The sequence below is a fragment of the Emys orbicularis genome, chromosome 9 (assembly GCF_028017835.1).
Source record: "Emys orbicularis isolate rEmyOrb1 chromosome 9, rEmyOrb1.hap1, whole genome shotgun sequence".
In the NCBI taxonomy this organism is placed as follows: domain Eukaryota; kingdom Metazoa; phylum Chordata; order Testudines; family Emydidae; genus Emys; species Emys orbicularis.
This window is the reverse complement of record NC_088691.1, coordinates 89,625,438-89,647,801: the sequence shown is the minus strand read 5'-3', so window position 1 is coordinate 89,647,801 and position 22,364 is coordinate 89,625,438. Positions and strand designations below refer to the sequence as shown.

The 22,364-nt window shown below is 39.6% G+C and overlaps 1 protein-coding gene across 1 annotated transcript in view; it reads left to right on the top strand.

The window, feature by feature from the left end:
- The window catches only part of GOLIM4 (golgi integral membrane protein 4), a 68,131-nt gene that overhangs the window by 23,193 nt on the left and 22,574 nt on the right, over positions 1 to 22,364 (top strand). Inside the window, exon 2 of the mRNA XM_065411198.1 lies at positions 21,296 to 21,370. Within this exon, the coding sequence (XP_065267270.1) occupies positions 21,296 to 21,370 (75 nt within the window). The remainder of the gene's footprint in view (positions 1 to 21,295; positions 21,371 to 22,364) is intronic.

Sequence of the window (22,364 nt, the reverse complement as noted above, 5' to 3'; positions counted from 1 at the left end):
CTCCCCTAACCGGCCCGCCATACAATTTACGAAACCCGATGCGGCTCTCAGGCCAAAAAGTTTGCCCGCCCCTGCTCTAGGAGCAACACTGAAGGAAGCTGTGACCCAAAGGTCTGTTTGGTGTGGGGAAATGGGGCAGTCCAGAAATTTATTTCTCAGTATTCACCAACTGCCTATTCCTGCACACTCTGTCTGTCCCATCCTGAAATGCTCGAACTCTTTTTGATTGGAGAGTTGATTGCTTTTAAATATATCTAAACTTACCAACTGGGGGGAGGGGGAGAGAGAGGAGCCTTACAGTATAGACAGGGAAGGGTCCTCACAGCCATATGCAGCTGTGTTTACTTTGTGTTGCTGCTTTACAGTGTTTACTTTGTGCTAGTTCTTTAGCTTACTGAGTAAGAGGCCAGACACAGAGATCGGTCCTTGATGCAACATTGTACGATTGGCAGCCTATTATATCTGTATGTTTGCAGTTATGAAATGGTCTGGCAGTGCAAGGATAGTAGCTCCTGGAACGCTGAGGACGTTCCTGTTACGGCTAGCCACAGTGTATCTTCCAGAGAGGGGAAATTAAGCCCTGTCCTGAAGGGTCTGGAACTTTCTCTGGCACTGATCACAGTGCTTGCGTTGGCCACAGGGGTTGCTAACGGTAGGCATAAGCTGCTGAGCACTCTGCATGGAAGAACTACAGAAGCTGTGGCTAAGATTTTCAAAAGTGATCAATGATTTTTGGATGCCCACCCAGAATGTCTCACTGGGCCTAATTTTCAGACAGAGCTGAGCACCCACCCTGATATAACCAGACCCCATTGAAGTGCATCATGTAGGGTACCCAAAAATTAAGGCAACCAAACATGAGTCATATTGAAAAATCTTATCCATAGTATAATTGATCCTGAGGAAAAGGAAGTGTGTTTCTGGGGAAAGAAAGGGTTAGTGGGAGGGTTTTTCTTACTGAACACATGCATACATAGGCCTGATTCTGTTCCCACTTACACCAGTGTAAATCCTGATTAATGCTGTTGAAATGACTGGATTTACCACAGCATAAAACTGGTGAAAGTAAAAAATTAGGCTCTTTATAGGGGAAGCCAGACAGGTGAACAAAGGTCATGCATGCATATATTTGTGCCTAAATGATAAAGGCCAATGAAGGAGATGCATCTCCAGATCAAAATGCCTTGGATTATATAAAGTCAATTACAGAAATGTATTTGAAAGGGTCTGACATGTAGATTCACGGCCAGTTTTTGCAAGTCTTAGCCAGCCACTCTTTCACCCCCACCCCCTCTCCCCCCCCAAAAATCAGACAGATGCTGCTGTGCCCCATCAAGGCAAAGGAGGTTATTGAGTAGATTCACTATTATGTGGAACAATAATGCCCTGTTCTTAAAATAAGCACCTTGTTACCATCTGTTCTGTTTTTCAAGGAATGCAGTAATTGTACCTAGAGTATTAATTTTAAAATCATGTTCATCAGCATAATCAGTCTTTTGAAGCTCTGTTAGAGTAAAAGGCCAAACTTCTTTATTGAAAGTATATTTTGTACCTTGGAAAAAAATATATGTCCATAGTTAGTCTGTTCAACCCTTCTGCCTTCAACCTTGATATTAAAAGATCCCACTTCTCACAGCTGAAATAGTCGTAAGTGGGTGTGCCTACTCCTCCTGTTTTATGACCGTGTGGGTTCCCTGCAAGATACTTTTCTAAGGAGATAAAAATTATGTTTTAGCCTGGACTGTTTTGGAGGCTGAAGGTGAAAAATGATGTAGCTAAATACAGTCTCCATTCAGGGATCATTTTGATGGTGTACACTAAGCCAGGCTCAGGATATGCCTGACAGTGTCCCTTAATCCAACCTCAGAGCCTTGCAGATATTTCCACTGCCCATCCAGCAAAGGGCTGCGGGATCATTGGGCATCCACTAAAATACAGATTGGAGCAGCATAGCAAACTAAACAGTAAACTAGAGTTAGAAGAAAAACTAGAGCTGGCTGTTTTTTGAAGGGAAAAAAGGTGTTCTGGCTGAAATGAAAATTTTCATTATTTGAAATTTTCTGGTTTTGATGAAAAACTGAAAAGATGGAGTTTGAGGGTCTTCCTCCACTCCCCTTTTCTGACCTGTTTCTGTTTTGTCGAAAAACTGAAACATGTAGAAGCATATTTTTCATTTTGTTCTTGTTTGTTTATGTGGAAAACCCATCATTGTTGAGCCAACTCATTAGAGACAGTAATACTATATCTTCAAAGCCAGATTCACAAGAGTGCTTCCATTGATTTCAATGGAACGATTCTTGAGAATAGAAGTTTGCAGATATGGGGGAAGGGGAAAACCTGAGTGCAACTACTTCCTTGTAAGGTACTGAAAAAGGGTCATTCCCCTGAGGCTTCCTCTCAGGGGATGATATTTTCCTTCTGTCTTTTACTGCAGTTTTTGGTTGGAAACACTGCTTTTAAAGTAGTATTTGGCACTGCCAATCTTTCAATATTGATGATATGCACAGCTGTGTCACAGGAAGGTGATGCTCATGCAGTAATAGCCCATTTTGTATGTGTATTTTGGTGCCTCCAGCTTCTGTGGAGCCATGAAGCTTTTATGATTTTTCTTATATCTGTAACTGTGTTTTTTTTTTTTTTTGACAAGAGCTATAACTATGCACCCAGAATGGCACAATGAATGCATAGCATTTCCACTTTCTTTTGTGAGTGTGGTTCTTTTTACTTAGTTTTTATATTTAGTGCCTTGTGCCCCAGCAGGTTTAATTATTGCATCCAGTTGTGTTTTGTATTTTCTGTTAGTTCAAAGCAAATGTTTCCTTAATAATTTACTACTAACCATAACTTGCAGAGTGTCATCTGGCTCTCTCACTTCATCTTGCTATCGAGGTAAAATCTGATAATCTGTTCATAGTGACTTCTATGGGCCTTACCAGCTCAGTGTGATGTATTGGCTACTATGTGCATACAGAAATACCCAAGTTAGTTAGTTTAAGTTTTCTAGAACAAGGAAGCTTTTTAGTTTCTGGTAACACTAAAGGATCTCAGTTTAGCAGTTCATATTGTATTGATCCATGCTCCTTAAGAATGACTGACATTTATCAATGGGTTAGCAAAGGGCTAACACATAGGAAGTCCCAAAACACAGCCCACCAGAATGTTAAAATCAATGGTTATAACCTATTTAGGAAGGCTCAAGGGGGCAAAAGTGGCACTGAAATGGCACTCTGTCAAAAATGGCATTACCTGTTTTTAAGTCATTGATAACTCAAAAGAAAATGATTTTCAGTGCATATGGATCAGTGACCTAATAGGTAAAGCATAAGCGGGTTTTAGCTGTATCTGCTACAGACCACCAGATCACACAATGGAACAGATGCCGCCTACTTATGCATCTGTCAGTAACATTTAGAAAAAAACAAAAAGCTATGTGATGCTAGGACTTCAGATTAAGTGACATGCTGAAGGTCTCATGCTGCCAGTGCTAAAACATCCATGGAATTTCTAAATATTATAGGTGATAATTTCCTAACTCAAAAAATGTTGCATGTAAGCCAGGGGAATTCTATATTAAACTTCATCTTGCAGGTAAAGAAGAATGGATCACAGAGCTAAAAATTAATGGTAGGTTAGGTACAAGTGATCATGATTTGATCATATTTATAATGTGCAAACAGAATAAAGTCCAGACCATTAATATAACTTGGTACTTTAAAAGGGCTAATTTCACAAAGGGGGGAGGGATAGCTCAGTGGTTTGAGCATTGGCCTGCTAAACCCAGGGTTGTGAGTTCAATCCTTGAGGGGGCCACTTAGGGATCTGGGGCAAAATCAGTACTTGGTCCTGCTAGTGAAAGCAGGGGGCTGGACTCGATGACCTTTCAAGGTCCCTTCCAGTTCTAGGAGATGGGATATCTCCATTAATAACAAATAACAAATAATAATAATAATAATAACAATAACAAAGCTGAAAACAATTATGAACCCAGTCAGCTCGGAGGAAGAATTTAATTAGAAAAAGTAAAAGATAATTGGGAATTGTTTAAGAACACTTTACTAGATGCCCAAAAAGCTACAATCAAAGAAGGCGGCTGCATTGGTTAAAAAAACCAACCGGGTTTAGAGGGGAAGTGAAGGCAGCTATAAAAATGTGTGTGTGTGTGTGTGTGTGTATAAATAAAATATAAATGTTTATATAATAAAAATAAATAGAAGAAAGAAGAATTTGATAGCAATGAGTATAAATATAAGCTAGGAATTGTAGAAAATTGATAAGGGAAGCAAAGGGCCACAAGGAGACATCTATGGCCAGTAATGTTAAGGACAATAAGAATTTAACAACATTAGGAACAAAAAAAATTCCTAACAATGGAACTGGTCCATTACTGGATGGAGATGGTAGAATTATCAATAATAATGCTAGACATTTTTTAATCAGTAGATCTGGATAACTTGTATCCAAGAGTTTTTTAAGAGGTGGCTGAGGTGCTCACTGGACCATTAATGGTAGTTTTCAATAAGTTCTGGAACTCTGGGGAGGCTCCAGAAGATAGGAAGAAAGCGAATATTGTGCCAATATTTCAAAAGGGTAAATGGGATAATATGGGTAATATAGGCCTGTGAGTCTGACATCAATCTTTGGCAAGTTAATGTAGCAGCTGATTTGGGACTCAATTAATAAAGAATTAAAGGAGGATAATATAATTAATGCCAATTAATGTGGGTTTATGGAAACTAGATGCTTTCAACTAATTTGATATCTTTTTTGATGAGATTATAAATATGGTTGATAACTGTAATAGTATTGATGTCATATGCTTGGATTTCTGTAAGGCATTTGATTAGAGACCACAGCTATTTCTTAGCAGTAGGAGGATGTGTTTCTGGGAGCCTACCAGTTAAGAATAAATAAATAGTAAAAAAGGTTATTTCTGAAAGCCCCAATCTTCTCCCATTTCTAGAACTGGACTCAAACCAAGCTTTAGACTCTGCAACATTTGGCGGTTTTTTTAAAATGTTTTGTGGGGTTTTTTTTTTGTTGGAACCAGAAGTGGAAGAGCTAAAATACTATGATATGCAAAGCCAAGGGTCCACTAAGCATCTCAATCCTTAACTGCTTATCTGAGCTACACCCAAACTCTGAACCTTATGACGTTCTTTCATAATTAGCTCCAATACCTTTTCTTATCTATTACCAAGCTCTACAAAATTAGACTATGGAATACTCCTAGATGTGGATGGCATAAATTTCACAAGGTATATCTGTAACTACCACTATCTTGGCCAACATACCAGGGATTGAACAGGGGAATTGTAGAACTGAAAGAGAAAGTGAGCTAAAGAACCAGCTGGGGACTGTAACAAATGCTTATCCTCTGCATCTGACACAGAGCGGGATACAGAACACAGACTTCAAACTATTAATATGAGGTTTTTTTATTGATATTCATTGTATTAGAGTGCTTCCCACATACAGAGCTTTGTCAAAAACATGCATGAAGGATGGGAATTTTGCATGGGAGCAGGAAGAATCTGCAATAAAAAAAAAGTTATACAACCTTGTAGAGGGGACCTTTTACAAGTAAAGTTGGTTGTGGTGTGTCTCTGTCCTACCTAATTTATATGAGTCAGATATGAGTTTATATGAGTGGTATTTGGTGTTAACGGTTATATATAGCAAAAAACAAAACTCTGACAGAAGGTCTCATGTTCTCCAGTGTTACTTTCTTGTTTGAATGTTTGAAGACAAATAATTGTGTGACATCATGATATGTGAGTGACATGCCCCTTTCCTGGTTTCAGGGACAAGTAGGTAGCAAGAGACTATGATTTGTGAAGGACTTTTATGGTACACGGGCAAGTGATATATGTCTTGCTTTCTTTTTATGCATCTACCGTCAACAATAACCCTATGACAAATACATCACGAACACTTGAATTTATAAGATAGATAGATATAGTGACTCTCCTTTAAAAAAATTAAAACCACATACGACATTTGTTACAAAGGGCTCTCTTATTTTATAGGACATCAAAAGTCAAAGCAGTGTTTACTTTCTGGGAAGTGCTGCTGCCAGCAAGTCATTTTGCTTGTCTTGAAAAGCTTTGTGTTCTTCTTTTGTGGTAACTGGTTGTAATTTATTTAACAGATGAACAGTTATCTGAACATATAAGTCTGTATTGGGACAAATCTGTTTCTCTTATATAAGCAAATCTGATTGTTATAGAATGTAAATGTGGTTCTAAAGAATTATTATGATTTTTTTTTTAGAAAATGTAATTACAGCACTCTGCAGGCAATTCTAGTTGTTTTAAATTAATAAAATAATTGCAGTCTGCCTCTGCACCAAATCTTTCCATGCATAAGTTGTAAAAATGCATATTTTTTATACAAAAACGTTTATCCTTTATGAAGAAAAATAAGTGTTGACTATAAAATGGAAAAACTTCAATGTTTTTCAGCATTATCCTTTCTCTGTAGCGCTTCTGTAATGTCACTTCTTGCACTCTAGATAACAAAGTAAAATTTTCCTACTTTCAGTGACTGATATACTGCTGCTTTTTACAAAAATCTGCTTTTCACATGAATTTCAAATTTAGTTGTATTTCTGAACTATGCAAATGTGATGCACAGTGCCCACAAGGAGTTGGATTGCAGTGGAGAGCGATGATACTTTTTCAGGATCCACCTACAATCTCTGAATGTGGATAGCTGGATGTTTCTGCTAAGATGGTCAGCAGTGAAATAGTGGATCATGCTATTTAAGCCACCAGTCCTGCACAGATGCATAGGGAGCAGTTCCATTAAATTCATAATGAATACTCACAATACATGAACAACAACATAATAGTAAGCAAATGCATAAGACTTTATGTGATTGTGGTCTAAAGCAGAGGTTCTCAAATCCGGTCTGATGCTTGTTCAGGGAAAGCCCCCTGGCGGGCCGGGCAGGTTTGTTTACCTGTCGCGTCCGCAGGTTCGGCCGATCGCGGCTCCCACTGGCCGTGGTTCGCCGCTCCAGGCCAATGGGGGCTGCGGGAAGGGCAGCCAGCACATCCCTCGGCCTGCACCGCTTCCCGCAGCCCCCATTGGCCTGGAGCGGCGAACTGCGGCCAGTGGGAGCCGCGATCGGCCGAACCTGCAGACACGGCAGATAAACAAACCGGCCCGGCCCGCCAGTGGCTTTCCCTGAACAAGCGGCGGAGCGGTTTTGAGAACCACTGGTCTAAAGAGTTACCATATGAATGGATCACTTCACGTCTCTTAGAACAATTGTTTCTTTCTGTCTTCAGAATTAAGAAATAAGAGAGCACTGCACTGATTCACATGTGGATGGCTCTCTTTCCAACCAATAGGGTTAGAAACTGATAGGGTTACCAGAGAAGTGCCAGTGTGGCTTACCACATACTGTTGGTTCAGTCCAACTCTCACAGTTTGTGTGAGAATAATACTGAGTATTGCCAAGATTATTACTGCCTGTTACTTTTAGACCACAGAAGATTTTTCTGCTGGCTCAGTTTGGAAAGTTATGTAGCACAGTAGCCATGATATTCATTAAGATAATTGATTAGTATTCTGTATGATTTTAGTATTTTTCAGCCAAGATGTAAACTTAATTTTTCAATGCGTAAAGCAGTGTGTTAGGGTGTTCCAAACTTTACATCTCTCAGATCCTCTTTCTAGCATACCAAGAAAGTGAAGTATTGTAGTTGCAAAAGACTTGATAATATAATATTGAAAACACTGTTTTTTTTAAACTACAAGAGTGGCTTTAATTAAAAAAATGGATTACGTTTTCATGAGTACAAAGCAAAGATGAGTGAACTAGTCATGAATGCTAAGTAAGCTTTCTTTCATCAGATCACTTGCCTCCTGTGTTGTAATTAACGTTCAGGGGGATTGCAGCAGAGCAGTTTTTTGAGAACTTGTTATTTAGCTAGAATGGTATGTGGTCCCCCCCCCCCCCCTTTTTTTCCCCCATGGTAAATTTTAAATAGAAGATTTTAGTCTGAGATGAATTTAAGGAGTATTGAATGCCTCCCGTTCTACCCCCTCCTTCGCCATTGCATTGACAAAACATGTTGACTGTCCTTGACAGTTGAAATGCTAGTAAATAAACACAACTATGACATAGTTGGCATTACAGAGACCTGGTGGGATAATACGCATGACTGGAATATTGGTATAGAAGGGTACAGCTTGCTCAGGAAGGACAGGCAGGGAAAAAAGGAAGGAGGTATTGCCTTATATATTATAAGTGTATACACTTGGACTGAGGTAGAGATGGAAATAAGAGACAGACTTGTTGAAAGTCTCTGGGTAAGGATAAAAGGGGTAAAAAACAAGGGTGATGTCATGGTAGGGGGTCTACTACAGACCACCTAACCAGGAAGAAGAGGTGGATGAGGCTTTCTTTAAAAATGAATAAAATCATCCAAAGTACAGGACTTAGTGGTAATGGGGGACTTAAACTACTCAGACATCTGTTGGGAAAATAACACAGCAAGGCACAGATTATCCAACAAGTTTTTGGAATGTATTGGAGACAATTTTTTTTATTTCAGAAGGTGGAGAAAGCTACTAGGGGAGAGGCTGTTCTAGATTTGATTTTGACAAATAGGAAGGAATTGGTTGAAAATTTGAAAGTGGAAGGCACCTTGGGTGAAAGTGATCATGAAATGATAGAGTTCATGATTCTAAGGAATGGGAGGAGGGAGAACAACAAAATAAAGACTGGATTTATGGATTTCAAGATGGCAGACTTTAGCAAACTCAGGGAGTTGGTAGGTAAAATCCTATGGGAAGCAAGTCTAAGGGGAAAAACAATTGAAGACAGTTGGCAGTTTTTCAAAGACACATTATTAAGGGCACAACAGCAAACTATCCCACTGCGTAGGAAAGATAAGAAGTATGGCAAGAGACCACCCTGGCTTAACCAGGAGATCTTCAATGATCTAAAAATCAAAAGAGAGTCCTACAAAAAGTGAAAACTAGGTGAAATTACAAAGGATGAATATAAACAAATAACACAAGTATGTAGGGACAAAATTAGAAAGGCCAAAGCACAAAATGAGATCAAATTAGCTAGAGACATAAAGGGTAACAAGAAAACATTCTACAAATACATTAGAAGAAAGAGGAAGACCAAGGACAGGGTGGGGGAGGGAATAACAGAAAATGTGGAAATGGTAGAGGTGCTTAATGACTTCTTTGTTTTGGTTTTCACCAAGAAGGTTGGTGGCAAATGGACATCTAACATAGCGAATGCCAGTGAAAATGAGGTAGGATCAGAGGCTAAAATAGGAAAAGAACAAGTTAAAAATTACTTAGACAAGTTAGATGTCTTCAGGTCACCAGAGTCTGATGAAATGCATCCTAGAATACTCAAGGAGCTGACTGAGGAGATATCTGAGCCATTAGTGATTATCTTTGAAAAGTCATGGAAGATGGGAGAGATTCCAGAAGACTGAAAAAGGGCAAATATAGTGCCAATCTATAAAAAAGGATATAAGAACCACCCAGGGAATTACAGACCAGTCAGCTTAACTTCTGTACCCGGAAAGATAATGGAGCAAATAATTAAGCAATCAATTTGCAAACATCTAGAAGATAATAAGGTAAGTAACAGTCAGCATGGATTTGTCAAGAACAAATCACGTCAAACCAACCTGATAGCTTTCTTTGATAGGTTAACAAGCCTTGTGGATGGGGGGGAAGCGGTAGACATGGTATATCTTGACTTTCGTAAAGCTTTTGATACTGTCTCGCATTACCTTCTCATAAACAAACTAGGGAAATGGAACCTAGATGGGGCTATTATAAAGTGGGTGCATAACTGGTTGGAAAACTGTTCCCAGAGAGTAGTTATCAGTAGTTTACAGTCATGCTGGAAGGGCATAACGAGTGAGGTCCCGCAGGGATCAGTTCTGGGTCCGGTTCTGTTCAATATCTTCATCAATGATTTAGATAATGGCATAGAAAGTACACTTATAAAGTTTGCGGATGATACCAAGCTGGGAGGGGTTACAAGTGCTTTGGAGAATAGGATTAAAATTCAAAATGATCTGGACAAACTGGAGAAATGGTCTGCAGTAAATAGGGTGAAATTCAATAAGGACAAATGCAAAGTAATCCACTTAAGAAGGAACAATCAGTTGCACACATACAACATGGGAAATGACTGCCTAGGAAGGAGTACTACGGAAAGGGATCTGGGGGTCATAGTGGACCACAAGCCTAATAGGAGTCAACAGTGTAAAACTGTTTGAAAAAAAAAAAAAAAAAGCAAACATCATTCTGGGATGTATTAGCAAGACACGAGAAGTAATTCTTCTGCTGTACTCCACGCTGATTAGACCTCAACTGGAGTATCGTGTCCAGTTCTGGGCACCACATTTCAGGAAAGCTGTGGACAAATTAGAGAAAACCCAGAGAAGAGCAACAAAAATGAGCAAGGGTCTAGAAAACATGACCTATGAGGGAAGATTGAAAAAACTGGGTTTGTTTAGTCTGGAAAAGAGAAGACTGAGAGGGGACATGATAACAGTTTTCAAGTACATAAAAGTTTGCAAGAAGGAGGGAGAAGAATTGTTCTTCTTAACCTCTGAGGATAGGACAAAGAAGCAATGGGCTTAAGTTGCAGCAAGGGCGGTTTAGGTTGGACATTAGGAAAAACTTCCTAACTGTCAGGATGGTTAAGCACTGGAATAAATTGCCTAGCGAGGTTGTGGAATCTCCATTGCTGGAGATTTTTAAGAGCAGATTAGAGCAGTGGTCGGCAACCTTTGGCACGCGGCTCGCCAGGGTAAGCACCCTGGTGGGCCGGGACGGTTTGTTTACCTGCCGCGTCCGCAGGTTCGGCCGATTGCGGCTCCCCCGGCCGCTGTTCGCTGTCCCAGGCCAATGGGGGCGGCGGGAGGAGGCGGCTAGCACATCCCTCAGCCCGCGCTGCTTCCCGCTGCCCCCATTGGCCCGGAGCAGCGAACCGCGGCCAGTGGGAGCCGCCATTGGCCGAACCTGCGGACGCGGCAGGTAAACAAACTGGCCTGGCCGCGTGCCAAAGGTTGCCGATCCCTGGATTAGACAAACACTGTCAGGAATGGTCTAGATCAGTGGCTCCCAAACTTGTTCTGCTGCTTGTGCAGGGAAAGCCCCTGGCGGGACGGGCCGGTTTGTTTACCTGCTGCGTCCTCAGGTTCGGCCGATCGCGGCTCCCAGTGGCCGCGGTTCGCTGCTCCAGGCCAATGGGAGCTGCTGGAAGCGGCGGCCAGTACGTCCCTCGGCAGGGAACTGGACTAGATGGCCTCTCGAGGTTCCTTCCAGTCCTATGATTCTATGACCTTATTTGGTTCTGCTTTGGGGCTTTTTTCTTTGAGGCTATATTGCTTACTTCTGTACAGTCATCTGTGGGTTCCTGAGGTGCCTTTTTTCAACTATGCAGGTAATTTTATAGAATTAACAGCTATGCATATACAAGCTCCATCTATGTGCAGGCACTTCATTTCAGATATACTATCCAGCAGTCATTAATGACACCAGCAAAGATGGATAAGGGAGAACGAATAGTGTAGCCAATTAAAGTAACAAGTACGCAGAATGTAGTTACTAAATTTGACATTGGGCCAAGACAGGGTTAGACCCTCTACACTGTAGGAGCTAGCTTGTAACTTTACATACTGCCCTGATTAAGGGTGTAGCTACATGCCTTCTGCCCCAGGAGCAAACCAGACTAGACAACAAATTGTGACTCAGTCACCATTTCTCCTGTTTCCCACTTGCTCAATGGGAGGAGTAAGTTATTTCACCCCTTTTCATGAAGCAGTTTTCCTGACTTTCATCCGAACCTGCCTGTGATTTGACAAAAGTTGATCCAGCCACCAATGCTTCTGCGAAACATTTCAGGTTTGACAAAACAGCAGCTTATGTTGAAACTGTTTTGTTGTAAAATTCCCAACCAGCTATCCTCAGGAACTGTGGGTTCAATTCCCTGCTCTGGCACACACTTCCTAGTTGATCTCAAAGAAGTTAATCTCTCTGGGTCTCACTTCTTCATCTGTTAAAATAGGAATGGCAGCACTTTACTACTTCACAGGGGTGTTGTGAGGATAAATACCTAAAGATTGTGAGGTTCTCAGATACTATGGTAATAGGGGCCACTTAAGATCAATAAGATCCATAGTGTGCTAAGGTGAGGCTGAGGTTGGGAAAGTCAGAGGAAAGCAACCATAGAAACTTGGAAGGCTTAATCTTCAATTGTGCCAAATTCTGAAAAGAACAGTATGGAAAACGTGGTAACACATTTTACAATTTCTTTCTTAATTGGAGAACTTAGAAAGCCATGGATTTATTTTTCCCTGGAAAAAATCTGTTACAGTCAATAAACTGGGAGGAAACAAATCTTCTTAACTTTTCTTTCCCTGCTCTTTGCGGAGTTACATTTTGTGCTTCTGAAACATTGGCTCATTTGAGACACTCAAAACATTACCCATCTCTGCACTTGCTGTTGCTGATTTATTACCAACAGTTCTGGCTGTGGATCTCCTTAGAGCAACTTCTTCATTTTGTCCATATTAACATAATAAACCTTTCTTAATTAAGGCAAACACACATTCTAATTATCCTATATTTGTATATTTCAAAACCCCACCCCCTAAGAAATCACGTGCATCTTTACTTGTGAATGTAAAAAACATACTTTAATGTTCAAAAGGGAAATGAGGTGTGGAGAAGGGCATGCAGTGTGGACTAGCGATTCTCAAACTTGTTGAGACCAAATACTATTTACACTTCTGCCTCTGTCACAAATGAGGACTATTAATGAAACCTCTGTCCCTTTATATTTGCTGCTAGTATGGCTTTAGACTTTCAGGGCTTTGGGTAGCATCTTCTGACAAGACTACAGAGTATAAGTAATTTGTAGATTGTTCATAATCAGAATCCAAAACAATTATTGAAATGCCAATCCTGATTCAGAGGAGAGACTCTGATCACGTGTTTAAATGTGGCATAAGAAGTGGAGTACCATTAGCTTAGTCTCTAGGTAATCTCCTCCTTTCTCTAGAAGGTCCAGATTCAAAAGCTTCTCAGACAAGGCTGGATTTACAGCCTCGGTGCCAGCAAGATTAGAATATAGTGCTGGGTATAGAAGAATATACCAATTTATGCCAATTGAGGATTTGGCTCTAAAAGTTCAGTATGTTACATAATTACTATAAAAACTGAACATTTGTCCTGTAAAAAGTCAAATTTTTCCCCACGCATATTTTTTCCTCAACTAAATTGGTTTTTCAAAGGAGCATTGAAGGTATAAAATAGTGTGGTCTAAGAGCCAAACCACTGAATTCTTTATCTCCTTTCTTCCTGCCCACCTCATTGTTTTTCACTCTTTAAATCAAAGTTTGCTGAGGAAGTTACAATAGCAGGCAAAGTAGAAGAAGTAAAGCGAAAAATATTTCTGCAGAATCATGTTATGCCTTAGCCTCTGACTGCTAAAAAGCCTACTTCCACTCCTGATAGCATGGAAGGAGAAAAGCATTATGGATTTTAATTTCTCTCATGAGTTGCTATGTTACAAGCACTGCTCCTTTTGCAATGTAATTCTATATTCAAAATCTTTAGTGCCGAGATGAAACCATTACTACAGTTCTTCCATTTTTCTCTCTGCTGAAACTTAGTTGGTGATGACTTTGTGAATATTCATTATACGCTTGTTTTTGTTGCAGTGGCTCTTGATACATTAGTTCATCTTGACTGATGCCCTTGACTTTAGGGGATAAATAGCAAAGTAGAGGTAGGTGACAAGGATTGATTAGCAATCCTGCTTCTAAGCGAAAATGTAAACACTTCTATATAAATCACTAGCCAAAGAGTCTGCAGAATGTATGTTAGAGGAATTAAGAACAATTTTTAAGGCTGCAAAGCACTCTTAGAACTGCCAAAATGCAAATCTTTACTTGATATTTCTTGTTCATAGTTCACTATGCCATTTGGTACCTACTTCACTCTTCGGGGAAATCCATTTTCTATTTTATAGAAATTTACAATTTTCAGTTATTTGTTTCATAAATTGCAAGGACCCTTGCAAGTTACTGTTTGGAAAGGGAAGAAGTCTTTCAACACAGTATGGTCAGTTGTCTTAAGCACAGCTGTGTAAAACTGCACTTTTACTTCACTGGGATTTGTGTGAACATTTTCCTTCTATCTCAGATATATCTGGGTTTTCATCATGAGATTATGTTTGAGTTTGGGATTTGTTGATACCTGAAACTCAAAAGAGAAGAGAGCCCCTCAAAATTGCTATTTTCCCCCAAATCTAATTGTGATGTGAAATCAAGAACTGACCTAGTTTTGAGCAAACCTGGGACATGATTCAAAAACTGTCTAGAATATTTCAGTGAACCTGCTCTGGATTTGGCTTCACACATTTGATTTAATTGTAAACATTTTGCACAGTTCTAGTCTTGAGCTTCTAAAAGGGTTAATTATTTCTGATGATGGAGCAGTTTTTCCTTACAAGTGTACTGTCTGTACCCAAGGCATTGAGCATATTATTATGATGTATAGATACTTAAGAGGTATTATCTCACTTGTCTAAATACAATTGGAAGTAGAATTATTACATAGCATGTGACCTGTGATGCAAAGTTGACTGGTCACATAATACTGGCTGTCCTCCTTGTTTCAAACTGCCTTATTGCATCAAGGTAGCTAAATATACACTCAAAATACTTCCCTGATGTAAAATTTCCATCTAATCAATTGCTTTATTAGCCACAGGGATCTCATGCAGTCACGAATGCAAGAGGAGATGGTCCTTGTGCTCATCTTTGGAAAGATGTGGTGCACACTATGAAAAGACTTGAATCTTAAGTATATAGAATCTCTTTCCTAGAAGATATCACATAACTGAAAAAGAGAAGTCTTCTATTCACTAAGAAAAATCTTGTTTGTGTCAGAGCAATGCGATATTCTCTTTCTGGCTGGACAAATCCCATAAATGGATGTGAAACTTTTTATTTTTACTTGTAGGAAAATGGGTTGTCAGTAGATGATAACTGTTTACTGTGGAGAATGAGGGCAGTAATATCACAAAGCACACATGCTAGGATGTTGGCTGAATTACAAGATCACCAAAACATAATGAATAGGAAAAGTTTGATTAGTAGTTTTTGGTGACCAGACTTAGACTAAGATATTGAAAGAGAAATTAGTTGGTGTGAATTCTGTAGTATTCACTGAAGCATACCACAAATCATATCGTCATCTATGGAAGCGTGATACGAAGCCTTGGCAAAGACATCATAGTAGCTTTGCAAAGAAGAATAAGTGATTTAGAGGTAGCCGATGATTATTCCAGAAGTCCAAAAATGACATGTGACACATCCTTTTGCTGCTCTTCTGAGGCTTTTGCAGGATGTTTGCCACATATGTTTATGCTTGAAGAGATTATGGACCTCAGTTGGTTTCAAAGCAATGTTTGGTTTTCCTACGGAAATACAGTCTCACACTCTGCTGCTTATTACTCAATGTCAAACTGGCTGGCAAAATGCTTACTGCAAGCACTTAGAGGGGCATAGAGGAAAAATGAGGGAAGAACCCTGTAACAACATATAGCAAACTTTTTTCATTCAGGTGTGTACCACAAACCACCCTCCAGAATACTCCGAAGAGTTATTTCTTAAACATCAGTTAAGAATGAGAATTCATTATCTTAGCTCAGATTTAACCAAAGAACTAGATGACATAGCACAGAATAAGAAATCCACAACATAAACAATGCCAGGTGTTTTTGCCGAGACCAAAAAGTGTGTTGATTTGAAATTACAAGGTCAAAAGTAAATATTTTACTTGTTGTAATATACTGGGACATATCTGGTTGAGTAAATTGATCAATATTTTCCTTTCTTTTCCGTTATTAGATAATGTTTCAGAGAATAAAAAAATTGAACACTGGTTATGTAATTTCTCTGAAAGAAAAATCATCTTTTTTACTGGCCTTGATGATACCACCAGTGAAATGGAGTCTGAAAACTACAGTGGTGTTATAGATAACTAATCTGAATATATAGACTAGGAATAATATCCTAACATCACCACCAGCCGGAATCCAACCAATACTTATTGTTGAATCTTTTGGAATTCAGTAATATTGTGGTTAACCATTCCTCCATATAGATTCATAGAATATCAGGGTTGGAAGGGACCTCAGGAGGTCATCTAGTCCAACCCCCTGCTCAAAGACAGATTTTTGCCCCAGATCCCTAAATGGCCCCCTCAAGGATTATATCTGTCCCATCATGCATACACATGGCTGACTGCAGATGAATTCAAACAAACCTCAGAGGACAACAGTTATTTTTTAGGGCCGCCAATTTCTTTAACTAGTGTAGGGAAACATGCAATTCCAGGACAGTTGATTGAATGACTGTAACACTGAATGCATTTAGCACTAGGGCTGTCAATCACAGTAAATTCAATTGATTAATGCAAAATAAATTAACTAGATTAAAAAAATTAGTTGCAATTAACCACTGTTTTAATCGCACTGTTAAATAATAATAGAATACCAGTTTAAATTTATTATAAATATTTTTGGATGTGTTTCTACAATTTCAAATATATTGATTTCAATTACAACACAGAATACCATGTATACAGTGATCACTTTATATTTTGATTATAAATATTTGCACTGTAAAAAAATATATATATTTTTCAATTCATCTCATACAAGTACTGTAGTGCGATCTCTTTATTGTGAAAGTGCAACTTACAAATGTAGATTTTTTTTTTTTTTTTTTTTTACATAACTGCACTCAAAAACAAAACAAATGTAAAACATTAGAGCCTACAGGTTCACTCAGTCCTACTTCTTGTTCAGCCAATCATTAATACAAACAAGTTTGTTTACATTTATGGGAGATAATGCTGCCTGCTTCTTATTTACAATGTCACCTGAAAGTGAGAACAGGTATTCGCATGACACTGTTGTAGCCGGTGTTGCAAGGTATTTACATGCCAGATATGCTAAACATTCATATGCCCCTTCGTGCTTTGACCACCATTCGAGAGGACATGCTTTCATGTTGATGTCACTCATTAAAAATAATGTGTTAATTAAATTTGTGACTGAACTCCTTAGGGAAGAATTGTATGTCTCCTGCTCCATGGTTTTACCTGTATTCTGTCATATATTTCATGTTATAGCAGTCTTGGATGATGACCCAGCACATGTTGTTTGATTTAAGAACACTTTCACTGCAGATTTGACAAGACGCAAAGAAGATACCAATTACTCCTGGGGGATTTCTGCGCCCCTGTGCGGGCGCAGGATTCATATCTTCCATACATTTCTTGGCTCCCTGTCAGAAAAATGGGGGAGCCAAGAAATCTGTGGGGAACACACACCCTTTCTGCAGCAGCCCGGGCGCATCTGCTGGGAGCAGCCGGCAGCAGACAGCAGATCACCGCGGGGGGAGGCTGGGCATGGGTGCGTGCATCTGTGGAGAGACGTTAAGGGTGTGGGGCTGGGTGCCTGTCTGTAGGGAGACTCACTCTGTCCCTCTCGCTTGCAGTTGTACTTGCTGCATCCCAGGCTTGGCGGCGTAGGGCTGTGTGAAGCAGGCTCTGTCCCTGTGGCAGAGCAGAAATGTAACAACTAAGCAGGCAGGCTGCTAATGTTCCCATTGTTAGTTAATTGTTCCCATTCTTATTCTTATAATTATTCCCAGTCAATTAAGGTTCCTTTACCTTGCCAGAGTGGTGTAAAGGAGTCTTATTGTAAATGACAGTAATGGAATCCTCAGCTAGGAAGTCTATGTGCTTTCTTGCTTTTTTTCCCTGTGCCAGAGAGGCACAAGGGGGTTAGACTACAGCTCAGGATCTATTTTACTTATCCATTTAAAAAAAAATGCAGGACAATAACTAGCAAAACTGTATAACTTTCATGTGTGAAAGTCTGAGCAATTTAAAGCAACATTCTACTTTACAGAACACCAAACAGCAAAATAAAATTTAATGTAATTTAAATGAAAATCCAGGATTACAAATGGAATGCAGGGTCTTGGTTACCAAGTACGCCTCTACCCCGATATAATGCGACCCAATATAACACGAATTCGGATATAACGCGGTAAAGCAGTATTCCGGGGAGGCAGGGCTGCGCGCTCCGGCGGATCAAAGCAAGTTCGATATAACACGGTTTCACCTATAACGCGGTAAGATTTTTTGGCTCCCGAGGACAGCGTTATATCGGGGTAGAGGTGTATTTGTAACATAACCATCATATGTTTAGGAAATGCTAAACAGTTATTGTGATTTTTTTTCTGTATGGTAGTTTAAATAAATTACCACAATAAGTGAAACTGATGTGATTATATTGCATTATTTTGACAAATAAAATATGCAGAATTTTTCATTTTTGGTACAGAATTTGGGATTTTTTGGCGCAGAATTCCCCCAGGAGTAACCAATATATGATTTCTAAAGCTAGCTACAGTACTCAACCCAAGCTTTTAGAATCTGACATGCCTTTCAAAATCTTGAGAGGTACAAGGTGTGCAACATGTTGTCAGAAGTCTTAAAAGAGCAATACTCCAATGTGGAAACTACAGAGCCCAAACCACCAAAAAAGAAAATCAACCTTCTGTTGGTGGCATCTGACTCAAATGATTTAAATGAATGTGCATAGGTCTGCACTTCTTTGGATCATTATTGAGCAGAACCCATCATCAGCACTGTATTCTGAGTTGTAACTGAAATCAGTATAGATGAAAACATCCAAAAATATTTAAATAAATGGTATTGTATTATAGTGCAATTAAAATTGCGATTAATTACAACAATTTTTTTAAATCTCGTGATTAATTTTTTTAGATCGTTTTACAGCCCCAAACAATACATATATTGATTTGTCTTGATGCTGGTTTATTGTCACTTGAGGTAAATAAATTTTGCTGCTGATACCCAAAGCAGCATCTGATTATATATTGTCTTACACTACTTGCTTATATAAGCAAAGCTCTATATGCCTCACTTTTAGGGTTACCATATTTAAAAAATAAAAAGAGAGGACACTCCACGGGGCCCTGCCCCCGCCCCTTTCCCACCCTGGCTCCGCCCCAACTCCGCCCCTTCCCCAAAGTCCCTGCCCTAACTCCGCCCCCTCCCCTGAGCGCCCCACATTCCCCCTCCTCCCTCCCAGCCACGCGAAAAGGGCTGCCCGAGCGCTACCGGCTTCACGGTTTGCTGGGCAGCCCCCAGACCCTGCGCCCCCGGCCGGCGCTTCCCCAGCGCAGCTGGAGCCCGGGAGGGGAAGCGCCCAGCTGGGGGCGCAGGGTCTAGGGGCTGCCCGGCAAACCGTGAAGCCGGTAGCGCTCGGGCTTTGGGCAGCCCCCATGCCTCCGGACCCTGCGCCCCCGGCCGGGCACTTCCCCTCCCGGGCTCCAGCTACTGTGCTCCTCCCCTGACTCTTCAGCTCTGTTTAAGAGCCGAGCTGCCCGAGCGCTACCGGCTTCGGGCAGCCCCCATGCCTCCGGATCCTGCGCCCCCGGACGTATGGTAACCCTACTCACTTTTTACAATAACAAGTAAACAGAGGATAAAAAGATAGCATCATATCTAATCCAGTCAATTTAAATAAGTAAAAGTGATTTCAGCAACTACATATGTCTGAGACCATGCAACAATTTTTGTGGTTTTTACAAATCATATTTTCCTGTTTTAAATATTTTTCTCACCCCAGTTGCTCTGTGCAAAACCCATGCAAATAACTGACTATCGAGAGGAAAAAGCAAAGCTGACTCAAACAAAATGCTTTAGATATACAAAGTAAACAAACTGGAAAAAATGGAGATAAAATTGTATCTCATTTTAGTTACAGTAACTGTAGGTATTACTTGTAACAACTGAGGATTGAAAAAAAATTCACACACATGAGATTTGGGTTGAAATTATATCTTTAACTAAAGTGTTTAATTGCCACTAGGGCAATAATTAATATAACCTGTGAAAAGCAGTTTAGAAGTTTTGACCTCTATTCAAGAAAGTACTTAAGGACATGCTTAAATTTACTCATAGGTTTAAATCCCATTGAAATCAGTGGATCTTAGATTCCCTTCCTGAACTGAGATGCTCTCCTGAATTAGGAATTTTCATACTTGGACTGATAATCTGAAAAAAATGAGATAGCTTCTCTGAGTTAGTATTACTTTGAAGGATGACGGGGACCACATATTCTGAAACAAAGTGGATTCAGACATCAGCACCATGTATTTGCTGAGAGTGGGCATCCAAAAGACAATAAGATTCTATAAAAGATGTCCCACTCAGCTGGGGGCTGAGATAGAAAGAAGAGATTATTTGTATCAGACATTGTTTATGTCTGAATCTACTATGAGGTACTTATATGGCCTCCCCGTACTTGAGTCTTCAATGTAGTTATCCTTACTGAGGTATGGAAGTACTATTATCCTAATTTTACAGATGGGAAACTGAGACACAGAGCAACTAAGTGACTTTCCCAAGGTCATACAATATGTCTGTGGCAGAGCAGAGAACTGAACCCAAGTCTCCCAACTTCAAGGCTAACCCGCCAACCACTGCACTATTCCGCCTTTCTCATCTGTCCTACTACCTTACCTGCCTATTCCCTTCTTGGGAGCAAGTGGAGTGCTGCAAGAATTCTGGTCTTGAACTCTAAGCAGGATTTTTGAATATTTCATTTGTCTTTTTCACAAGCAAGGTAGAAGAGATTGGAAATATGGCAAAATTCACACATGCATACCAAAGAAATAAAGATAAACTGGTAGGTCTAATTTGAGTGTATAACTCACTTGCCACAGTTATAAACAAATTGAGTGTATAACTCACTTGCCACAGATAGAAAGAGATATAGCACAAACCGAATTTAAGTAATAAATAAAAGTTTAAATGGCTAGGACTAAAGTTTAAGGACCAGATTCTCAGTTGGTATAAAGAACAGGTGTACTTGTGGCACCTTAGAGACTAACAAATTTATTTGAGCATAAGCTTTCGTGGGCTACAGCCCACTTCATCGGATGGCGGGCTGTAGCCCACGAAAGCTTATGCTCAAATAAATTTGTTAGTCTCTAAGGTGCCACAAGTACTCCTGTTCTTTTTGCGGATACAGACTAAACGGCTGCTACTCTGAAATCAGTTGGCATAACTGACTTTGGATTGTCCTTATGCATTCTGCACCAATACTATTTGTTATGTATTGTTCCCCTTTCTATTATCTGTAAAATGAATTACTATGTTCAAATCTTTCTCTTTTCAGTTGTCTATGAGCACAGGTCAAGATTAGAAAAGTCTTTACAGAAGGAAAGGCTTGAACATAAGAAAGCAAAAGAAGGTAAAAATCTTGTTTTTCATTTTTCTCAGTTATATATGTTAATTTTATAAATTATGGATCCCTGTAATTCACTGGTAGGTCCACTGCTATAGACAGGTTGCTAAACACAGCATATTGAATTTCTATGATATAAATATATGCACAAGTCCTTTTATTGGATATTAAAAAAAAAACCTCCATAAGGCATATGACTATTTGATGCATGCCATAAGGTATTCAGTTAGGCCCCAATTCAGAAACTTGTGTGTTTAAAAGTGAAGTACATGCTTAAAACGCCTGTCCTGAATAGAGATGATTTGTGAATCTGGCTCTTAGTTAAATGTCCTTGAATAATATAGTACTGGACATATGCTGTGTTTGATTATGCAAATAATACATGTTTTTCTTTTTAAAAAGCCACCCTCTGCAAAAGTTTTAAGAGTACAATAGTTTTGGTAACTTTTCTAACTTATTTTTCATGGTGTAAATTACTTGTTTGAAATGTTAAGGCATGAGGTAATGAAAGTCCACCCTGCACTCTCCCTAAAAATAGTTGCTGCTAGCTAGGCGATTCATAGGCCTTCAGTTAAAGCAACTTGTTTGATACAAAAGATTAAAAAGCATTAAAAGCTGTTTGGGGTTTTCTTGCCCTAAAAACCTAGATGATTTTGTGGTGCCACCTAGTGGACAACAATAAATCATTAGTTTTGTAAAGGGCAGGTCATCTTTTTCAGAATTAGAAAATAAAGAAGAGTACAAAGGAACTCACAATGAAAAGGGGGTGGGAAGCGTTTTTGTGTTTTTTGCTTTTTGACTTTCCTGTGTTCTTGTGGCTGAAGAGGATTTTAAAGTGTTATCTTCTCATAGGAAAATGCACAATTTAACTTCCCCTTTCCTTTTAATAGTGCTACTGGGCCTTTAAATGTAGTACATAAGACTTCTGAAACACATTTAGTTTCCCACCAGTAGTCCCAGGCTTGCCTTGCCATACTTTGTACAGTACTGGCATAAACAG